The sequence below is a fragment of the Palaemon carinicauda genome, chromosome 12 (genome assembly GCF_036898095.1).
Source record: "Palaemon carinicauda isolate YSFRI2023 chromosome 12, ASM3689809v2, whole genome shotgun sequence".
In the NCBI taxonomy this organism is placed as follows: Eukaryota; Metazoa; Arthropoda; class Malacostraca; order Decapoda; family Palaemonidae; genus Palaemon; species Palaemon carinicauda.
The window spans coordinates 67,192,788-67,215,917 of record NC_090736.1 but is presented as its reverse complement, the minus strand read 5'-3'; the positions used below and the strand labels follow the sequence as shown (position 1 = coordinate 67,215,917).

Here is a 23,130-nt window from a genome sequence, read left to right as displayed (position 1 = left end):
TTAAATACTCTATCCACATGATAAATTTGTCGACTTGTAAGGAACATAAGAACTAAATTCTCCTACCTCGATAACTCTTGGATCTTGACTTCCTTCTCCCTTCTATGCCCGCGTGACTTTCTAGCATTTTGCCTCTTGTGGTTAAATGATCCTTGTTGACAAGGAACTGAATACAGTTGTAGCCAGGAACTATGATACCTGACAATGTTGGGATGATCTAATTGTGCTAAGGCTTGCACCTCACGAAGAATTTTCTGGCTTGTCTCGTTATTCTTCTTGCTATATTTGGAAAAAAAATCAAACATTAACGATACAACTTTATATGAGATTACAGGAACTTATAACTACTAACACCATTAAAATATAAAACTATCATTTTTATGCATAATGCATTCCTCAAATAATACAGTAACCATTAAACCTATATGAACATACCCTTAGAAGCAACTAGGGTATACTCTTGAAATAGGTTTATTCTTCAATATTCCTTCAGGTCTTAATACAATTACCAAATGTCTCCTTCCTTAACGCACTGATCCATAAATACACTAAAACGACAAAACAGCAAAGAAAAAATCTCCACACACACACACCAAGAAATAGACAACAAAAATGACAACTTGATCCTTGTAAGTTTACCGAGAGCATTTTGAAACAACATTCATAATGACCCTGTATAAGCTTTGGGTGTAAGAGGTTAAAATATAATCAATAATCTTTTGTACCATAATGTTGTTACTTCATCTTGTAAAAATTCTGATATTTGGATTTTGTTTTCTTGAAAAAAAATTATTTAACCCTCTCACGTGGGCTATCTTAAAGTACTTGGGCTTCCCAATTCAATTAATGAAGTATTTACTGATACTATAGTCAGTAAATGTTGTTATTGCATTTCTAAGCTTAGTCATATTTAAAGGGACTTACTCTTCTATAGAAATTCATGAACTGCTTCAACTATCAGATTATTATAAAATAACCAACAATTTAGTTCCCTGCCTCTTTCTTTCAAAGTAATTTCCATCTTTTCAACCAAACTAAAAGATGCTTCAAGTATTATTTCTTTGACAATGTTTCTGTCTTGCTGTTGTGAATAACTGCATGTATTATTATTTCATACACATAGTAAAATTCTCAAGTCTCCTGAGACACTTTTGCCAGTGTGCATAACACACTCCCTTTACTATAAGAGTAATGATCACCGAGTGTCCAAATACTTTTGAGTCTGACTGTATATAAAACTAATAATTTAATATGTGCCCTAACCATATTACGACTAAATTTTGAAATAAAATAATCTTAATTACCGCCCCACCCCAAAAAACAACAGTTTCTCCAATAAAAAGTCAGACATATGTGGCTTATTTACACCTTTCCCTTACAAGACCTAAAATAGCATAAGTGAAACGATCACCTCAGGAAAACCTTTCTTAACGATAGGACTAATGGAGACTGCATTTCTCTGACCACACAGCAACATGTAAATAAAGAAGAGAAGAGGACACCCAACTTACTTCATCATTATAATTTTGACAGCATAAGCGTGTCCATCAAGACGACTTTTAGCTTTGACAACCGATCCAAATCCACCCACTCCAAGCAATGAAATCTCGGTAAATTCACGAGAATATCGATCGTCTAAAATATGATGTTCATACGCATCAGTCATTGCCAACTGGGTGAGTGGACTTCCAGATGAAGGGCATACCATCCTGCAAATATACCAAACATTAAAGAATTGGGCGAATAATTAAAATCATATTGGTAATTATCATTATCACAGAACATACAAATATCTGACAATTCAATATATCAAAGAACCAATTTGATCCTGATACAGGCCTAGTATCCACACTTCTTCATTTGACTGTGGAACAAATTTCTTTAAATAAACTTATATAGTCTATATCTAAATATTTAAATCTATGAACCATCAATGGCTTATGCAACCAACACTTTTCAGAATTTGGTCATTTTAAAGATACTAAAAATTGCAAGGACCCTACACAGTAGAGACAGCCTTTTCAAACTATCATGACAGACCTTTACCAGCGGCAGGACCCCAATCAACCCACAACAGAATTCTGCTGGTCAATCTCTAGCCAGAGATGTTGATATCTAAAGATATCGAGTCAAGGTTGGGTGGCTAAACTACAGGATTATCAATGATAAGCATTTTGATGTCATAAGAGTGTGCATGACGTCACTATTGCCAGGTACAAAAAATTTTCCTTCATTTAACCATTTTCTCTCTTTTTAACAAAGTAAATAGTGCACCAACTCTCATTTTCCTTTTATTCTTACTTTCCCCTTTCTGTTTATAGGAAGAATATAATCTACTTTGAAGATGTGGAATTGTGAAGTCGAGTTCATTCAAAGCTAATGGATGTGTTCTATGAGAAAATGAAAAAATAACAGGTGTGGAAATGAATTTCCTAAAATAAGAACCCCTTGTAGTCTTAATTACATATATCAACTTGGGTTTGTAAATGTTTTATGATTAAAAATAGAAAATCTTATGACACAGTACTCTTTGGTTGGAATTTGAATTTTGTATATGTAATGATTTACATTTTACAATTTTCATATGGGCACTGCAAATGGGCCCCCTGAAGCATTTCTCGATAGTCCATACAATCTAAAGAACCAGAGCAATATATTGTATGTGGATGAGAGTTGGAAGTAGCCTTCAGGAATAATATTTTAATAAGGATTTTCTAAGCTTGTTTTTGTTAAGAATCAATTTATAAAGGATAAATCTCTATTATTTAAAATTCATTGCATCTGTCTTTATTCAGATTACCAACCATTTTGGCTAAGAAGGTATCAGGATCTGTAAGTGAATAGGGTCTTCTGTTTTTCCCACTATATAAACACATATCATTATACTAAACCATTACCAAAAACCTTGTTTTGGAAAGAGTAAAACCGAGAACTTCTAGACCTTCACAAAAAGTAATTGCACGATCTATACCAACTTCCTTTTCCTTTTAAACAATGAGAAGTGCTACATGTATGTTAAACATCAATTAAATTTAACAGCCATCATATGTTTGTAACAGAATGAAACAAGAGGCCTTTGCTGTATACCCAGAATTGGTGAGGAAAGGTAATGACAAAAGTAAAGCTAATTACAAATCAATTGATGCTTTAAAAACCAAAACATGAGTCGATTATCAATGCTTTGAAAACCAAAAAACGAGTGGACTGCAAAGATTGAATTATATTTATTGCCAGCTTAGACTTTGAAGTTCCATACTACAGGAATAGTCGCTATGAAGCCAGTCTGAAGGACAAAAATTAAATTTTAAAAATGTTATTTTCATTAGTAAAATAAATTTTTGAATATACTTACCCGATGATCATGTAGCTGTCAACTCCGTTGCCCGACAGAAATCTACGGACGGGATACGCCAGCGATCGCTATACAGGTAGGGGTGTACTCACCAGCGCCATCTGTGGTCAGGTACTCCAGTACTTCTTGTCAACACCACCTCAATTTTCTCCTCGGTCCACTGGTTCTCTATGGGGAGGAAGGGTGGGTCAATTAAATCATGATCATCGGGTAAGTATATTCAAAAATTTATTTTACTAATGAAAATAACATTTTTCAATATTAATCTTACCCGATGATCATGTAGCTGATTCACACCCAGGGAGGTGGGTGAAAACCAGTATACATGTTAACAAAGAAGCTAAGTATCCCGTATTTCATTTTTATTAGTTATTCAAAATAACAAATAAAATAGATAAGTACCTGGTAAGGAAGTCGACTTGAACCATTACTCTGCCTTTAATAAGTACGTCTTCCTTACTGAGCGCAGCGGTCCTCTTAGGATGCTGAACGACTCTTAGGTGCTGAAGTATAAAGGGCTGCAACCCATACTAAAGGACCTCATCACAACCTCTAACCTAGGCGCTTCTCAAGAAAGAATTGACCACCCGCCAAATCAACTAGGATGCGGAAGGCTTCTTAGCCGACCGTACAACCCAAAAACAACAATAAAAGTATTCAAGAGAAAGGTTAAAAAGGTTATGGGATTATGGGAATGTAGTGGCTGAGCCCTCACCTACTACTGCACTCGCTGCTACGAATGGTCCCAGGGTGTAGCAGTTCTCGTAAAGAGACTGGACATCTTTGAGATAGAATGATGCAAACACTGACTTGCTTCTCCAATAGGTTGCATCCATAACACTCTGCAGAGAACGGTTCTGTTTGAAGGCCACTGAAGTAGCCACAGCTCTCACTTCATGTGTCCTTACCTTCAGCAAAGCAAGGTCTTCTTCCTTCATATGAGAATGAGCTTCTCTAATCAGAAGCCTTATGTAGTAAGAAACTGCGTTCTTAGACATTGGTAGTGAAGGTTTCTTAATAGCACACCATAAGGCCTCCGATTGTCCTCGCAAGGGTTTTGACCTTTTGAGATAGTACCTAAGAGCTCTGACAGGGCAAAGTACTCTCTCCCGCTCGTTACCCACCATGTTGGATAGGCTAGGTATTTCGAACGATTTAGGCCAAGGACGTGAAGGAAGCTCGTTTTTAGCCAAAAAACCGAGCTGCAAGGAACATGTAGCCGTTTCAGATGTGAAACCTATGTTCCTGCTGAAGGCGTGAATCTCACTTACTCTTTTGGCTGTTGCAAGGCAAACGAGGAAAAGAGTTTTTAAAGTGAGGTCCTTGAAAGAGGCTGACTGGAGAGGTTCAAATCTTGATGACATAAGGAACCTTAGGACCACGTCTAGATTCCAGCCTGGAGTGGACAACCGACGTTCCTTAGAGGTCTCAAAAGACCTAAGGATGTCCTGCAGATCTTTGTTGGAGGAAAGATCCAAGCCTCTGTGGCGGAAAACCGCTGCCAACATACTTTTGTAACCCTTGATCGTAGGAGCTGATAGGGATCTAACATTCCTTAGATGTAACAGGAAGTCAGCAATTTGGGTTACAGTGGTACTGGTAGAGGAAACTGCATTGGCCCTGCACCAGCTTCGGAAGACTTCCCACTTAGATTGATAGACTCTGCGAGTGGATATCCTCCTTGCTCTGGCAATCGCTCTGGCTGCCTCCTTCGAAAAGCCTCTAGCTCTTGAGAGTCTTTCGATAGTCTGAAGGCAGTCAGACGAAGAGCGTGGAGGCTTGGGTGTACCTTCTTTACGTGAGGTTGACGCAGAAGGTCCACTCTTAGAGGGAGAGTCCTGGGAACGTCGACCAGCCATTGCAGTACCTCTGTGAACCATTCTCTTGCGGGCCAGAGGGGAGCAACCAACGTCAGCCGTGTCCCTTTGTGAGAGACGAACTTCTGAAGAACCCTGTTGATGATCTTGAACGGCGGGAATGCATACAGGTCGAGATGGGACCAATCCAGCAGAAAGGCATCCACGTGAACTGCTGCCGGGTCTGGAATCGGGGAACAGTACAATGGGAGCCTCTTGGTCATCGAGGTAGCGAACAGATCTATAGTTGGCTGACCCCACAGGGCCCAAAGTCTGTTGCAAACGTTCTTGTGAAGGGTCCACTCTGTGGGGATGACTTGACCCTTCCGGCTGAGGCGATCTGCCATGACATTCATATCGCCCTGAATGAACCTCGTTACCAGCGTGAGCTTTCGACTTTTTGACCAAATGAGGAGGTCCCTTGCGATCTCGAACAGCTTCCTCGAATGAGTCCCTCCCTGCTTGGAGATGTACGCCAAGGCTGTGGTGTTGTCGGAGTTCACCTCCACCACCTTGTTTAGCTGGAGGGACTTGAAGTTCATTAAGGCCAGATGAACCGCCAACAACTCCTTGCAATTGATATGAAGCGTTTTCTGTTCCTGATTCCATATCCCCGAGCATTCCTGTCCGTCCAATGTCGCGCCCCAGCCCGAGTCTGATGCGTCCGAGAAGAGATGATGGTTGGGGGTCTGAACAGCTAACGAAAGACCTTCCTTGAGAAGAATGCTGTTCTTCCACCACATTAGAGTAGCCCTCATCTCTTTGGAAACAGGAATTGAGACCGTCTCGAGCGTCATATCCTTGTTCCAGTGAGCTGCCAGATGGTACTGAAGGGGGCGGAGGTGGAGTCTCCCTAACTCGATGAACAGGGCTAGCGATGAAAGAGTCCCTGTTAGACTCATCCACTGCCTCACCGAGCATCGGTTCCTCCTCAGCATGCTCAGGATGCACTCCAGGGCTTGGTTGATTCTTGGGGCCGACGGAAAAGCCCGAAAAGCTCGACTCTGAATCTCCATACCCAGGTAAACGATGGTCTGGGAAGGAACGAGCTGGGACTTCTCTAAATTGACCAGGAGGCCCAGTTCCTTGGTCAGATCCATAGTCCATCTGAGACTCTCCAGACAGCGACGACTTGTGGGAGCTCTTAAAAGCCAGTCGTCTAAATAAAGGGAGGCTCTGATGTCTGCCAAGTGAAGGAATTTCGCAATATTCCTCATCAGTCGCGTAAACACAAGAGGTGCCGTGCTCAGGCCAAAGCACAGGGCTTGGAACTGGTACACAACCTCTCCAAAGACGAATCTCAGAAAAGGTTGGGAGTCTGGATGGATGGGAACGTGAAAGTAGGCGTCTTTCAGATCTAACGAGACCATCCAGTCCTCCTGCCTGACCGCTGCTAGGACCGACTTCGTCGTCTCCATTGTGAACGTCTGCTTGGTGACATAAGCATTGAGCGCACTGACGTCCAGCACCGGTCTCCAACCTCCTGTCTTCTTGGCCACCAGGAAGAGACGGTTGTAAAAGCCCGGGGATTGATGGTCCCGAACTATCACCACTGCCTCCTTCTGTAGCAGGAGCGACACCTCTTGTTGTAACGCTAGCCTCTTGTCCTTCTCCTTGTAGTTGGGAGAGAGGTTGATGGGAGATGTGGTCAGAGGGGGATTGCGGCAGAACGGAATTCTGTATCCCTCCCTTAGCCACTTGACAGACTGAGCGTCTGCACCTCTGCTCTCCCAGGCTTGCCAGAAGGTCTTGAGTCTGGCTCCTACAGCTGTCTGGAGAGGAAGGAAGTCAAAGCTTGCTTTTCGTGGACTTGGCACCCTTCTTGGACTTGCCCCGGTGACTGTCTGCACGGGTACTTCCTCTACTGGAGGCTCTGCCACGAAAGGGCGGAATGAACCTAGTAGCAGGTGTATCAGCAACAGGGGTGCGGTAAGATCTAGGCACGGAAGGTAAGGTTTTAGCCTTACGTGCTGAAGAAGCCATGAGGTCATGTGTATCTTTCTGGATAAGAGCCGCAGCCATCCCCTTGATTAACTCCTCCGGAAACAGGCACTTGGAGAGAGGAGCAAACAACAACTCTGACCTCTGGCAAGGGGTGATACCAGCCGATAAGTAGGAGCATAGATGTTCCCTTTTCTTGAGGACTCCTGAGACAAAAATAGCCGCAAGTTCGCCAGAACCATCGCGAATTGCTTTGTCCATACTGGACATGATCAGCATGGCCGCGTCTTTGTCAGAAGGAGCAGTCTTCCTGCTTAAGGCTCCCAGACACCAATCGAGGAAGTTAAAAATTTCGAAGGCGCGAAAGACTCCCTTCATCAAGTGGTCCAGATCTGAAAAGGACCAGCAGACCTTCGAGCGTCTCATAGCCGACCTGCGGGGAAAGTCAACCAAACTTGAGAAGTCGGCCTGGGCAGAGGCAGGAACCCCCAAGCCAGGTTCCTTTCCCGTGGCATACCAGACGCCCGACTTAGAAGCCAGCTTAGGAGGAGGAAACACAAAAGAAGTCCTTCCCAGTTGCTGCTTGGACTGCAACCAATCCCCCATAACCCTCAAAGCTCTCCTTGATGATCTGGCAAGGACAAGCTTGGTGTAGGCAGGCGTAGTAGACTGCATGCCCAGAGAAAACTCGGAGGGAGGAGAACGAGGGGTTGCAGACACGAAGTGTTCAGGGTACAACTCTCTGAACAGAGCCAGGACCTTGCGAAAGTCTAAGGAAGGCGGCGAAGACTTGTGTCCTTCCACATCAGATGGAGGATCATCCAGATGAGCAGCTCCATCCTCAGAAACCTCATCGCCTGAGAGTTGAGTAGCGAGAGGTAAAGGCAGAGCGGCAGGCTGAATGGCTGAATCCTGCAGAACGGGTGCATGCGTACTTGCGGATCCATCATCATGCCTCTGCTGAATAGACTGAGGGCTGGCAATGACAAAGGCAGAGGGCTGGTGTGAGGGAGGTTCTGCGATGGTCTGAGGAGCAAGCGAAGTGGTCAGAAGCGAATGCTGTAAGGCATGAGGCTCATGCTGCATGGCATGCGGCTCATGCTGCATGGGATGAGGCTCATGCTGCATAGAATGTGGCTGCTGCATGGTATGAGGCTCGTGCTGCATGGGTTGAGGAGGATGCCTCATAGCATGAGGCTCCTGCCTCAAGGGTAGAGGAGGTTGCTGCATAGCATGAGGCTCCTGCCTCAAGGGTAGAGGAGGTTGCTGCATAGCATGAGGCTCCTGCCTCAAGGGTTGAGGAGGTTGCCGCATAGCATGAGGTTCCTGCCTCAAGGGTTGAGGAGGTTGCCGCATAGCATGAGGCTCCTGCCTCATGGGTAGAGGAGGTTGCCGCATAGTGCTGGAACCTGGCAACTCCCGATGCGGCAGCTCACGCATGAAAGCAGGAGGAGCCGCAAGAACATGCGTCTGGCAGGGAGGACTGCGCAGAGGTGGAGGAGCGCTCGCAGGAGGAGGGGTGCTAACCTTCTCTGCCTGATACTCCTGCATCAAAGCCGCAAGCTGAGACTGCATAGTCTGCAGCATTGACCACTTGGGGTCCACAGTGGTTGGAGCAGAGGCCTGTTGAGGCACCACTCTACCTCTCTTGGGAGGTGAGCAGTCATCAGATGACTGCGGCGAGTCCGAACTGGCCCAGTGGCTACACCTGGGCCGTTGGACTAACTCGGAAGGGACCTTACGTTTGAGAGGTCGTGAGACCTGGGTCCACCGTTTCCTCCTGGAAACCTCTTCCGCAGACGAGGAATTTAAGGGCTCATTCGTCTGGGAGTGGAAGTGACGATCTCTATCAGATACGCTCGCAACCACTGAGGATACAACTGTGCGCCGATCAAGGCCTGCCAAACCCTTTGGTCCTTCGACGTTGCTTCTCCCCTGGGCTTGGGAGCTTGCAAGAGGTCCCGGACTGGGAGGACGACTGGCACGCACAGAAGTATCCTCATGCGCAACACTGACACTGACACTATGCACAGCACTGGCACTAACACTTCCCACTGCACTCTTCACTTTAAGTTCCTTGACATCTGCCAAGAGAAGATTGTGGTCACTAACTAACGATTCCACCTTATCACCCAGAGCCTGAATGGCACGCAACATATCCGTCATATCAGGCTGAGCACTCGTAGCAGGTTCGGGGGTCACCACCACAGGGGAAGGAAAAGGTTGAGGGACATGGGGAGAGGAATAAACCAAAGAGCGAGAAGAACTCCTCCTAACTCTCTCCTTCTCTAACCTAGTAGTATATTTGAGGAATTCATTAAATTCGAATTCCGAAAGCCCAGCACATTCCCCACATCGATCTTCCAATTGACAGGATTTTCCCCTACAATCGGAACAAACGGTGTGAGGATCAACAGAGGCCTTCGGAAGACGCCTATTACAAGTCCTAACACTACATCGCCTAAATTTAGGAGCTTGAGAGAGGTCGGACATCTTGAATTTAGGGAACAGTCAAGGGGGAATTCCAAAGTAAAGCAAAGATCGTTAACCAATAAATCAAATCAATTCCAAAAGCTATCTAAGCTAAGGGAAAAGCTTCCTGTACAGCGAAGGCTAAATTTTAGAGCAAATACTTCACCAAAACCGTGAACAAAAGACTCCAAAATCAACAGCGTATCCATGTAGGTCTTGCCGGCGGCACGACAGAGGAAAAATTGAGGTGGTGTTGACAAGAAGTACTGGAGTACCTGACCACAGATGGCGCTGGTGAGTACACCCCTACCTGTATAGCGATCGCTGGCGTATCCCGTCCGTAGATTTCTGTCGGGCAACGGAGTTGACAGCTACATGATCATCGGGTAAGATTAATATTGAAAATAATATTTTACTTCCAAACTCACCAGGCATTCATATTGCTTCTCCTGATTCTCAGTGCCTTTACATTTACACCTAAAACAAAATAAAAAATCCTCATATCCACATGCCTCTAGTAAACTAATGAGACCTCTAACGAGTAATGGCAAGAAATACAGCATCAAGCCATCTTTGATATCTCAGTTTCGAATGCAACTACATCCTATCCAATTGACATCATAAGTTAGTTGGAGGTCAAGTAGATGAACATCAGGGGGGGGTATAGAAATAAAAAAAAAAATTATCATTAAAATTCTGTAATATAAAAACTTTTTCCAAAGGGAGATTTCTGAAAAAGTTAAGATGTAGGTGTACAGTGCTCGTAATATCCTGAACTTAAACCTTCCGGACTCTTATAGGATTCTCACCCAATTCTTTGTAGGTTTCTGTGACCAAGCTTTTACCTAAAAATGACATTGAATTTTAGGACTGAAGATGACTTGGAATTCTAATCCTACATAGCAGGTGAGGGACACAACCTTTAATGTCAATAGTTTGTCCAAAAAATACAAAACGGCTTTTACCAAACAAAGAAATCCATTTCCTGATGAAATGCTTACAATCATTTCCAAAAAGGGAAAGGAAAAAAATTGCATTAAACTGTCATTTGTAAAATCATCATCTTACACTCCTAAAACCTACCTCAAAAGATAGTACATGCAGTTTATTTTGCGTTTGGATCAACCAAATGCTTCGATAAGCATTTTAGCTGTGAAATCTATGTGCAAATGACTTTCTCCGGTTCAAATATCAAACCCTTTAAATACAGAAAACCACATCCAAATGCCAACAAATACATCAGAATACTTCAGGCCTATAAACACTAAAAGCCTTAAATGCATCAGCTCCATACCTGAAATAGATAGCTAAACAAGAGATGTTTGAGTACAGAATTAGGCACTGGTCTATATGCCTTAAAGCAGTGTTTCCCAACCTTTTTTGGTTACAACCCCAAATGCAGTCTTAACCTGGAGTAGCGACCCTAATTGAAATAATAAATCCAACCATTTCATTTTACAGTTATACATACAGTACTTGCAAATTGTTCAGGAGCTTTTGTTATATTTCAGTTTATACTTACTAGTACAATGAATTTCAATACATTTTAAATGGGAATGAAAAAAAGTTGAAAAATATAGAAAACTTTATTTGCATATCCTTTTCAAAAAAGTTAGTTTTTCTTCGTGGTTAGCAAAAAAAATCTCAATACTTTGCTGATAAATTTGATTCACAAAATCAATACACTGAATTACTTAAAAAAGTGGCAAGTGTGAGAACCAAATATACTTTGGAAATTAGCAGTGACCATATGAAAGAAAACTGACAAGAATTTACAAAAACTTCAAAAGTTTTCTCAGTGGCTATCTTGAAACTGCTTTATTTTTTGCAGGATGTTCTCAAATCTTGGCTTTATATTCGTTGGTAGGGAATACTGCAAGTCATGCTGGAAATCCAATCAGTTTTTTATTTTAGTCTTGATAAAAACAGCTATGAATTATTAAGATTTACTTTTGTAAGACAGTCTAGCGACCCTCAGAAATACCCTCGCAACCTAGGGTTTGGAACCACTGCCTTAAAGGTAGAGATTTAAAATTCTTTTTCTAAAAAAATTTAACAATACTATGCTAGCTACTAGACATTGATACTCATAGAACAGCACCATTAAAAATAAACATTCCAATGTCTTTGTACAGAATGAGATTATCTTTCTAAACTTAAGCAGGACAATCCAAAGGGCTATAAAAATCCTAGGTCTGAAAATACAATGAATAGTTTCCAGGTGGTTAGAAGAAGCACGGATTGGTTTGGATGAATCACTTTTGAAATTGGTTGTACGACCGGATTGGTTTGTAAGGCCACCTTTTTGGACACTGACAACAGAGACTACAGATCCACTAACCATTACCTTTGTGTCCAGAATGGGCTATTAGAGTCATTTTTCTGTTTGGAGAGAATTTCAGCTAAATTCATACCTGCTCAATCAAGGGATCAGGAACAGGTGGACAAACCAAATACAGTATATATTAGTTCAGTGCTGTTAAAGACGTAACAACATTTCTAGGAATCCCACTATCTAAAAATTCTAGATATACTGGCAGACGTAGCAACCATCTGTTTGGAAGAATTTTAATCTATGTTTTAGTTGAACTTTTCATTTACACTAAGAACAACATTATTCCCAGAGAAGGATCATGAGGATTATGTACTCCTCATAAACTTCCTAAAGTAAAAATTGTCCTAGGTATGAAACACAAAAAGAATGTAGATAAAGATCATGCAAAAAAGTTCCCATGAACACCAGCGCAGTGATTGTTAACAAATCTAGACAGGCTTGAGTTATGGTATCCGGAGAGCAACTAGTTTATTAATAACATCGACATTTACAACAGCTTCAATTTAGTGTAAGAAAAAAGGAAGAGTAAACCTCAAAGACTGTCCCAATGTTCAGGCACACACTCTTAGTTCCCATAGCGTCAACCATGTCTAATTAGTGGTCTGTGTTTCAGGGGTTATGAGTTGACCCACCCTAAGGCACCAAGTATTTGTGGATCTTAGCTACTAGCAGGTATCTACTCCTGCAAAAATAGATGTTGCTCTCCATGTCAAAAATGAGATCTCAATTTCCATAACTCCAAGAAAAGGTTGTACTGCCCCTTAAGAGCCCTTACTTAGTAAGTGGAGGAATTTAGGTATCCAGACTACCAAATAGGTCTTTTAGGAGTAAAAGGATCTAGTCATTAAAAAATTCAAGGTGGAGTGAACATTCAAAACTAAATGGAATGCCATTACAACTACTCTCGCTTTAGGCAGTAAGGTTAGAGTTACCACCAGGGCATTTACAACCCAAATTACCACCTACAAGTGAAGACTCGCTGGCGTTTTGAGATTAAACAATAGAAGATGAATTTAAAAAAGCTTTGAAGTCCATCACTAACAATTCCAGTCTGGGTAAGTGTGCATTAGAGAAAAGTACTGGCATGTCATATTTTTCATCATCCCTGCAATAAACTACAAGCCTAGCTTTCTCTGGATTTCCCCCGGAACTAAAAGCAAGTTCCATTAACCTCAAACTTTGAACTTACTTTCCCTCTGAGAAACAGTGAGGCAGTCGCACTCTTCATATTGGTAGAGTAATTCAAATTACAGTACTATCCCTGTGCAGTAATTACTAACAAAGCCCAAGAAAAACTATTTAAAATGCAATAAAGCTTATCATAATCTGGAAGAGGTGTACGTCAAATTGAACCGATATCGACAGAGAAACTGCAATAACAAAGAGGGCCTGCCACTTTGCTTCTTGCCATTAACCACTAGTGTGTCTTATTGGTTTAATAGAGGCATGAGGCTCTTAAAGGAAAGAAAGTGGGCCTTATTTTAAAATTTTAGCATTAAATGTCAATAAACTGAGCCTCTGGAGAAAAAGCAATATGAACATCATGAGAGGTTCATAGAAATACTGTACAGTAATACCTTGCAATAATTCAAATCCCAGAAACTGACAGTTATAAATAATATATTTTTCAATTATAGACATAAAAAATCCAGGATTCAATTTCTCTTGCCATTTTCTAGTACTTACGGGTTTGAAATAAAACTGTGATTTGACGAGTGAACCTGACTTTGAATTTCTTCAAAAAGAAATTCAAACTTTTTGAGGTAGCCATTTCGAAAATCTTCTAGTCCAGGTAAAGCATGAAGTGGTATGTAAAGGAAATTATTCCAATGTTGGATCCCTTTTCCTAAAGCTGCAATAGAGAAAGATCCATATCATGTCTAAGAATACAATATTAAATGGCTAGTTGAAAAATACAGATTTATACTTGATACACAAAACTTTGGATAGTTTGATGGAATTTACACGTATACTTTAAATGCAAATGAGCAATTCAGGTTACTTTCCATTCTGTACAAAATCATACCAATGATTTCTCTATTAAAAATGAACTGAGAGAGAGAGAGAGAGAGAGAGAGAGAGAGAGAGAGAGAGAGAGAGAGAGAGAGAGAGAGAGAGAGAGAGAGAGAGAGAGAGAGAGAGAGAGAGTGTGTGTGTGTGTGTGTGTGTGTGTGTGTGTGTGTTATTTATTCAATTATTTACCTTTCACAATCAGTTCTCTCTTGGCTTGATCTGGCTCACGCTCACGGCACAGAAGGTGAAGAAGAATCTCAATTACGGTGCTGTTACTGATAATATTAGCTCTGCTAATGCCGGTTGCTACTCCAGATGGTAGCGCAACACTGTTTTTAAGATCTGTGGGAATGTAAAAAAAAAGATAAAATAAAATTCAACTCTTTCATTTCCATAAAGAGAAGCAACAGTCTCATCACAATGATAAGTCATCAACAACAAAGCAAAAAACAACACAATGCCTATCTTTTTCATACAAACTAATTATGACAAATTAGTTTCACATTTACAAAAGTATCTACAATTACATTAATATGACTACAAAATTACATACAGTTAACCCTACTTTATTTCTAGTACCCTTATGTTCAGAACACCCTGTCCCAACAATGGCCAAAGCTGGATAATAGGGAAGCTAAACTTTATCAATAGACAAAAAATCTTTATGCATACATACAGTATAGAGTAATGATAAATGTATTTAACTGTATACAGTAATGATAAATATATCTAAATCACTGAGTAAATTACAGTCATAATAATCCAGTGGAGTGCAATATAATACTAAGTAAACTCTTTATTCATATGGCAAACTGATGTCATCAGATAACTTGACTCTATATTTCTCTTTTCTTTTCTCAAAAGCTTGAGGTCTTCTCAAAAGGGAGGGGGGGTAGGGAAGGGTGGACATTGACTAAGAGATTATGGGCACTAAAAACAACAAACTAGTAGATAAAAAAAAGGTAAAATTTGCCTTTTTCCTAATTATACAAACCCAAGTACTTGAATAACAGAATGCTACCAGCATAGCTGGCACTCAGCTGTTAAAATTAACAAGGCTTCGGTACTCAGTGGCTGGTGGCGAGGAAGTACCGTCCATTTGCCAGCAAACTGAGTAATCACTTTGTCCTTGGTCAAGGATTTGCAGGGTGGTTGAGGCGGGAAACTAAAAGGGCTCTGGTTTGTATAGTTAGGAAAAATATATATTACTTTTTAAAAACTGTAATTTGTTCCTACATGTATATAAACCCACATCCTTAAACAGGAGACTCATCCTAAAGAGGGAGAAAGTCACTATAACCAAAAGCCCCATAAATGTCAGAGCACTCCATTCTGTACAGGATCAAAAGTGATGACGCCTGTCAACCTTCTAACCTCCTAGCCATGAGGATGTGGCTAGCTGTTATGCTAGGTGACTTCCAGGAACTGGTAAACGGTCAAGGAAAAAAACCTATACAGGTATTCGTGTGGAGGATACATAATCAGAATGTTTGTCATGATGAGAAATGAGTTTGCATAACTTTGTCCATACTCCCCTCGTATGGGACACTCCTAAACAAAACTTATTTTTGTTAAAAAAAAGTTGTTCAACCACGTGGCTCCCTTATGTCTAGCGTCCGATTCAGCAATTAACAGCGACAGCTGCACACCAAGGAAGGGGAAGGAAGAGGAGGTAGTCAGGCCAGTCAAGCTTCTTGGGAGCAAACATGGACATGCCGAACCTTGCTTTCGTTGACCGACTGTTGGACGATTGGTGAAACACGAAGATGGGCGGAAAGGAGAAAACGTATAGAATCACTAGGGATGATGGAAGCCATCCCGGATGAAGAAATGCTGTAGGACTGGGGCTGGGGAACAGGGGACATAGACCACTCCTCAGCAATGTTCTGGCGAATGGATTTTGGTATGAGATATGGGAGATCACAGTCGTCCTTTCAGTGTTAATTTCTGTGAGACCAAACACAAGTACTCTAGGTCAGGACATTAGCTGCTGACCTTGTCAAACTCCTGCTTCCATTTTTAGTTTCTATGTTAGACTAAACGTAAGCTACTGGTCATGATGTTAGCAGCTGCCCATGTCCCTCTCAAATACAGTACCAGGATATTCCCCAAGATGCTTCAGTGACACCAAATATCCAATAAAAACTGACAGCATTTCCACTTTGGAAGAGGATCCTAGTACAATCTTGCCTCATACGTTGGCGAGAGGTATGTATTAGGAACAATTTCGTCCTCAGGATTACAATTTTAGTACTAGCCCAGTTGATAACAGCCGCTTTTGTCCTTCTCTTACCCTGGGATATTCAAAAGAAGAAGTTCAGTTGATAATAGAGCAGCTAATGCTCATTCATCCATTTTTCCTCTCAGAGAATCAGCCCGTTCCATTTGCGGATCACCCGACGAATGTCTTAGGGGATTCTTTGAAGAATGTTTAGAGAATCATTAAACACACGTCAGACTTTAGTCAGTTACCTTACGTAGGCAGACACCCTCAAGACTTAAGCTACGATTACTTTGGTCTTTGCACTCATATTGGCAACGAGCCTTCTTTCTATGTCGGAGAGGCTAGTTCTTCAAGGGAAGTTCCTCAATGATTGCTTCAGTACCTCTCGAAGGGTTACTAGTCAGCAACCTACATTCCCGTTTTATTCTGGTTTGTAAATGTAGGAATATGGAATGATTTACCCTGGCAGTGAAATGACAATCCCAAAAGAGGGAACTCCTCTAGGGAATGAATCTGAGGATGATGAGGCCCACTTGATTACCCTTCTATTGTGGGGATATGACCCACAGCATTAGAAGTGCTTTGTCATGTTCTATGGAGCCTGTAATCGAAGGTCTCCCTTATACACACTCAGGCCATGCTTTGCAGGTCGATATGCTGGCCCTAGAGCAGGGGACATTTTTTGGTATTTATGTCATATTAGATTGCCTGTTCTAGCATTTTACAAGAAAGTCCTTGGAGATCAAACAGGGCATTAATGACAAAAATCTAAATGAATATTGATAGTAATATTGATAATAATGAGGGGGAAGTTTAATTCTATCGCACATGATTACGTTGATTGCCAATAATAACACTTATTATATTAGATAATTTTATTCTATAACAACATTGTTTACCTTACATATAACAATAAGAAAAAATGACAGCATGACAAAGTAGATTAGAAAAAGCTGCAATTCAAGAGAATGCAAAAATCAAAATACTGTTGTACCAAAGGGAAATATGACAAATTTGTAATAACTTGTATTTTTCCTAGCATACAAACATTCCACTATTTACATTGGGTAGACTCACTCTTAGGAGGGAGGAAGTCCTTTACCACCTGGCTTTCGTATCTGATCCGGGGTTTTCTCTACTTCGGTAAGCCCAAAGTAGTAGGAACCCTACCCTCGCTAAATTCTCGTGCTATGCCCTATTAGGGGCAGGCACTATTAGCGGCCTGTAGAAGTTTGTGTGTTCGTGAAACTAGCAACGCGGCTGGTCTTTAACATAGGAACTCTGATATAAATCTGAGATTCCTTAGACTTTACTCAATACCCTCCCTCGAAGAGGTATTGGGGACGCAACAAAGTATTATCATTATTATTATTATCAGCATTATTACTAGCTAAGCTACAACCCTTGTTGGAAAAGCAAGATGCTATAAGCCCAAGGGCTCCAACAGGGAAAACTAATCCAGGAAATAAGGAAATAAATAAACAATCTGCAAAATATTGAACAATTAAAATATTTTAAAAACAGTAACATCATCAAAACATATGCCAGCCTGCTCATCATAAAAACATAAGCTGCAAGTTTGAACTTTTGAAGTTCTATCGTATCAACTCCCCGATCAGGAAGATAATTTTTACACAAATTGGTCACACCTGGAATAAAACTTCTAGAATACTGAAGTATTGAGCCTCATGATGGAGAAGGCCTGACTATTAGAATTAACTGCATGCCAATTATTACAAACAGGATGGAACTGTCCAAGAAGATCTGAATGTAAAGGATGATCAGAATTATGAAAAATCTAATGCAGCATGCAAAACGAACTAATTAAGCAACGATGCCAGAGATTAATATCTAGATCAAGAATAAGAAGTCTAATAGACTGTAATTTCTATACTTATGATACACAAGTGAAATGAGTCTAGCCTGCAGAGAGGTGAGGTCAGCTTGTGCTGATGAACCATGGAGCTGTTTTTCCTAGGGGGGAAAAGGTGAAAGGAAGAAAGAGCCAACCCTCTGCTGCTTGTCCATCAAGGAGCTTGAAGTGTTTTAGACCACTTGTTGTGCAGCCACCCCAGGACCTATGGAGAACGTGCCCAAGTTCCTCTCAGTTACATCTTACAGGTAGCGGGCGGTGAATGTTGTTAGACATTTCCACACGGCCTCTTGCAGTACCTGCACCACGGAGTAGTTCTCTTTGAACGCCAGGGATGTTGCAATGCCCCTGATGTTATGAACTCTGGGTCATTTGGAGGGAGGAGGGTCTGGATTGAGAGGAAACTCAATTACCTTCCACATACAAGAAGAAGAGGTATTCCTTGTGACCCTCCTCTTGACCTTCCCTGTGCTGACAAACAGCGCTGACACACGGGGGCGAGCTGCTACCATTCTTTTAAGGTAATGCCTCAGACTCCTCACTGGGTAAAGCCCCAGTTGGTCTGGGTCTTTGGTTACAGAACTAAGACTTTCTATCCGGAATGAGCTGAACTTACGGTAGAGCACACCCGGATTTTAAGTCTTAGCAATAAACTCAGGAAAGAAGCTGAGAATTACTTCTCCCCATCTCCTAAAGTAGGAGACGTCAGAAGATAGATCGTGCAACTCACTAGCTCTCTTGGCTGAAGCCAAAGCGAGTAGAAAAAAAACATCTTCATGTAAGGAGGCAATCTGATACCTGGCATAAAGGTTCGTAGAGAGGGACACTCAGAGACTGAAGGACCCGAACCACGTTCCAAGGAGGTCTAAGTTCTGACTGGGGAGAAGTCATTTCATAACTTTATATGAGTACAGGCATGGAGGGAAGTGATACCCCTTCCATGACATCAGTCCCAAAAGACCGACCACTTCACCTGGAAGACTGACGCTGAAAAGCGTCTGAGGTATCTAGTCATCCTTTACGCAACGCGTTGTGAAAAGCCTCTCTGAGAGAGGTGCTGGACAGTTTTCAGGCGTAAAGTTGAAGTGAAGCTACGGCTTTGTGGAAGATGTTGGCATATAAATGTTTAAGTAGATGTCAGGGAGGAAGTTCCCTCAGAAGCAGCAGAAGATCCAGGAACTATTCGGCAAGATGCCATAGCGGAGCTATTAGAATAATTGATAAGTTCTTGCTTATTCAGACTTGGTTGATGACTTTCTCACCAGACCGAACGGGGAAATGTGTACAATCTAAGCTTTCCCACCGTTGTTGGAATACATCTTGCTCGAGAGCCTGGGAGTCGGGGACTGGGGAACGGTCGAGCGGGAGCCCGAAGTTCAGGACCGTTGCGAACAGGTCCACAGTAGGGGAACCCCACAAAGTTGAGCCTTTGTTGGATACTAGAAGATTCAAAGACACTCGGAGCCCTACTATCTGAGTCATCCTGCTCAGAATGTCTGCAAGCACATTCCTGTTGTCAGGAATGACGCAAGTGGATGGGGACACCTTGCTGTCTTCTGTCCATCTGAGTACTTCTACTGCTAAATGGTTTTCTAAGTGAGCTATATGCTGGTATCTTTCTGATTCTGGCCACAGGATGAGGATGGATTGGTGCGGCATATAGCCCCCTTCCTTCTTTTGATGCATCCAAAGAGAGCATCAGTTCCAGGGGGGGAAGAGAAGATTGGCCTCTTTGCGGAAGTTCTCGTCTGCCACCCACCATGTGCAGTTCGTCCCAAGGGATCACGAGATTAGCAAGAAAAACATCTTGAAATGATGTCAAGATCTGCAATGGCTTGCACACTTCCGCTATGAAAGGGGGGATCCTGTCCTCCTTCCAACTGCCATCAATCTAAAGGGGGTTTGCCGAGTAAGAATGATACAAATGGGTAGAACAGGTAGTCAGTGCTGCTTATGTTATTACATCGACTCTCCTTAGAGACCACCTTCCAGACAAGACACCGGTCGGTAACTACTGAATGCAACCAACTACTCCCAAAGGATAAGATTGAGACGTATCTTCAATCTATTGTTGGATGGATAATATGAACCAGTAACACAGACATGTGAGCAGGGCAAGCATACGGGCATAGCCCGAATTAAAGTCGTGATAGGCGTATATGCCCACAAACAAAATACCTGTATACAGTTATTGTAGCGATCATTCCTGATTTGGTTTGACTATCCTCCTTGTGGGAGGGGCTTGCCAACATTCATGCACAAAGTTGTCTGGCTCCCCTGTGGCTGTGTTTGTAATGTTCATAAACGTAATGAAAAGATGACCATGTTGTTGCTATCGTTCAAAAACATAAGCTAATACTGCTCCCTTGGGACTAAATGCTTGAAACAAAAATCCTGTAAAGCCGGCCATGCACGCAGAGGACTGACCATACGGTTTGTCCTTAAGGATTGGAGCAGCATTCCTGTCCTGTCAAAAATTCCCACACACTCTACGGACTAGCCTGGTTAGTTCAAGAGGATTGGGCACCACGGATTAGGTCCACATGGTTACGTTTTTGGTACTTATCAACCAAATTTGGTACATTACCAAGTATCAAGTACAAGTGGTAGTCTACATCTAATTTTGAAAATGCCAAATTTTGGTACTTTTTACTTAAAATAAATCTATGAAATCTGAATTGAAATAATATGAAGGAATGTGACAGGCATTCTCTGTCTGCTTCTTCTACATGGTGGTGATTTGTTTGCTACGGTGTTAATGTATTCATTTCTCTTGAAGTCACTATAGAACTACCTTTTCCGTTTATCCCTCTTAATCCGAGAGTCCAAGTGACTCCTAGGAGAAATACAGTATACTAAATGGATAAAAGGAATAGATAACACTAAAACTAACGAAAAAGAGCAGGTATGATATGGGTTGAGATGAAGATATCATTATGATAATCATTATTATTATTATTATTATCATTATTATTATCCTTATGGCCGCGGGGGCATATAAAAAATTAGAATAGCGCCAACGTATCCCTGCATGTCTTAAGAGGCGACTAAAAGGGACGGGACGAGGGGGCTGGGAACCCCCTCTCCTGTATCATAATCCTGTGAGACATCAAAGAGGTGGAGCTGGGGGGAGATTGACTGCTCCCCGCACTCTAGTTTTGGGGTGTTTGAATGTGCGTGGATGTCGTACGATAGAGAGTAAAAGATGCGAGTAAAAGATGTGAAATTGGAAGTATGTTTAGGAATAGAAGGATGGATATATTGGCTTTGTGTGAGACAAAAATAAAAGGGAAAGGTGAAGTGATGTTTGGTGAAATGTCTGGTAGAGTGTCTGGGATTGAAAGGGGAAGAGCAAGAGAAGTTGTGGCTTTATTGCTGAGTGAATGGATGACAGGTAAAGTAGTGGAATGGAAGGAGATATCATCTAGGTTAATGTAGGTAAGGGTTAGGTTAGGTACGGAATGTTGGGCTTTTGTCAGTGCGTATGGGCCAGGTTGTGAGAAAAGTGAAGAAGAGCGGAATGAGTTCTGGAATAAATTAACTAGGTGTGTAGAATGAATTATGTAGTTGTCATGGGTGACTTAAGGGGACCGTCCGCCATTTTTTTTTTTAATCATCCAAATTACACCATTTCTATATATGTTTTAGACATATGTAATACCTTCATCATATAAAAATTTCAAGTCATTTGATCAAAAACTTTTGGATTTATTAGCAAAAATCATGATTTAAAAAAAAATATTTAGGTAAATTTTTCCCCACTACTAGAATACCAATTGTATTGAAACTTATACCATTAAAACTACTCTTATCAACCGAACAATTCTGTCAGACAGAATTTTGATTTCCCTTCCTGTTATTTTTTAATGAATTTTTATTTTTTTTCCTCGACTCGACGGAAAATAATCGTGAACAAAAATTTAAGAAGAAAATAAAAATTTTGTCTAAGAGAATTGTGGGATTTTTATTCTTCTTTGCAATGATATCTTTCACTCTAATATCGAATAACAAATAAGCAAGAAGTGTGAATAAGTATGTTTTTGAGTTATGAGCTCCCAAAGATTTGCAAAAAAATTTTTGCTTCTTTTCTTAATGAAATCAAGATAATATTATTATGATAACTTTTATTGTTTATTCCTACATAAAAGCACCCTAAACAAGGTATTTGAACCCTCAGTTTACTATTCCTATGTTATGAGTTGCCAGCGATCTCTAATTGTTGCCAGTGTTTTAGTTAGCAGCTTTCAGCTTTGTACTCTTATTCATGTTTCCCTCTTTCTTGGTTCTTTTTTCTTGTTCTCCACTTACTTTTTGTTCTTTCTATCACCTTATGTAACATTGGCATTGCTATAAAGTTCCAGAGGATGTTGTGAAAGCACAATCAACATACGAACTTCAAGTAAATAAACACATGCATTATAATTTTTATATGTCTTTGGAAACTTTGCTGATGTTCTCGTAGCTGGTAGTTTTCATTTTACCTACCCTCTACCAATGCCTTTCATTTCTGCCAGAAGTACGAGATTTCAAAACAAGAGAGAGAGAGAGAGTGAGAGAGAGAGAGAGAGAGAGAGAGAGAGAAGAGAGAGAGAGAGAGATCATGAATTTAATTTTGGAGTGATAGCATTTGGGCTGATATAGATGGCAGTTCAAATTGAGAGAGAGAGAGAGAGAGAGAGAGACGGAGAGAGAGAGAGAGAGAGATGAGAGAGAGGAGAGAGAGAGAGAGAGAGAGAGAGAGAGAACAAATCAACCATTATTTGATTCTATGAGAGTTGAACATTGTTATTTAGTATTTGTATAAATGGCAGTTTTAAATAATTTGAGAGAGAGAGAGAGAGAGAGAGAGAGAGAGAGAGAGAAGAGAGAGAGAGGGAGAGAGAGATGAGGAGAGAGAGAGAGAGAGAGAGAGAGAGAGAGAGAATTATAGTACTTGTATAACTGGCAGTGTTAAATAATTCGAGAGAGAGAGAGAGAGAGAGAGAGAGAGAGAGAGAGAGAGAGAGAGACGAGAGAGAGAGAGAGAGAGAGAGAGAACTACGCATCTGTCAAACTCAGTCATAC

The 23,130-nt window shown here is 41.3% G+C and overlaps 1 protein-coding gene across 4 annotated transcripts in view; it reads right to left on the bottom strand.

The window, feature by feature from the left end:
- The window catches only part of LOC137651260 (eukaryotic translation initiation factor 2-alpha kinase 1-like), a 103,453-nt gene that overhangs the window by 50,085 nt on the left and 30,238 nt on the right, over positions 1–23,130 (bottom strand). For all 4 annotated transcript variants that reach the window (XM_068384512.1, XM_068384510.1, XM_068384511.1 and 1 more), the window contains exons 3-6: positions 14,159–14,311; positions 13,643–13,808; positions 1,512–1,709; positions 67–279 (exon numbers count right to left, since the gene is read on the bottom strand). In XM_068384512.1, coding sequence (XP_068240613.1) covers positions 67–279; positions 1,512–1,709; positions 13,643–13,808; positions 14,159–14,311 — 730 coding nt within the window. The remainder of the gene's footprint in view (positions 1–66; positions 280–1,511; positions 1,710–13,642; positions 13,809–14,158; positions 14,312–23,130) is intronic.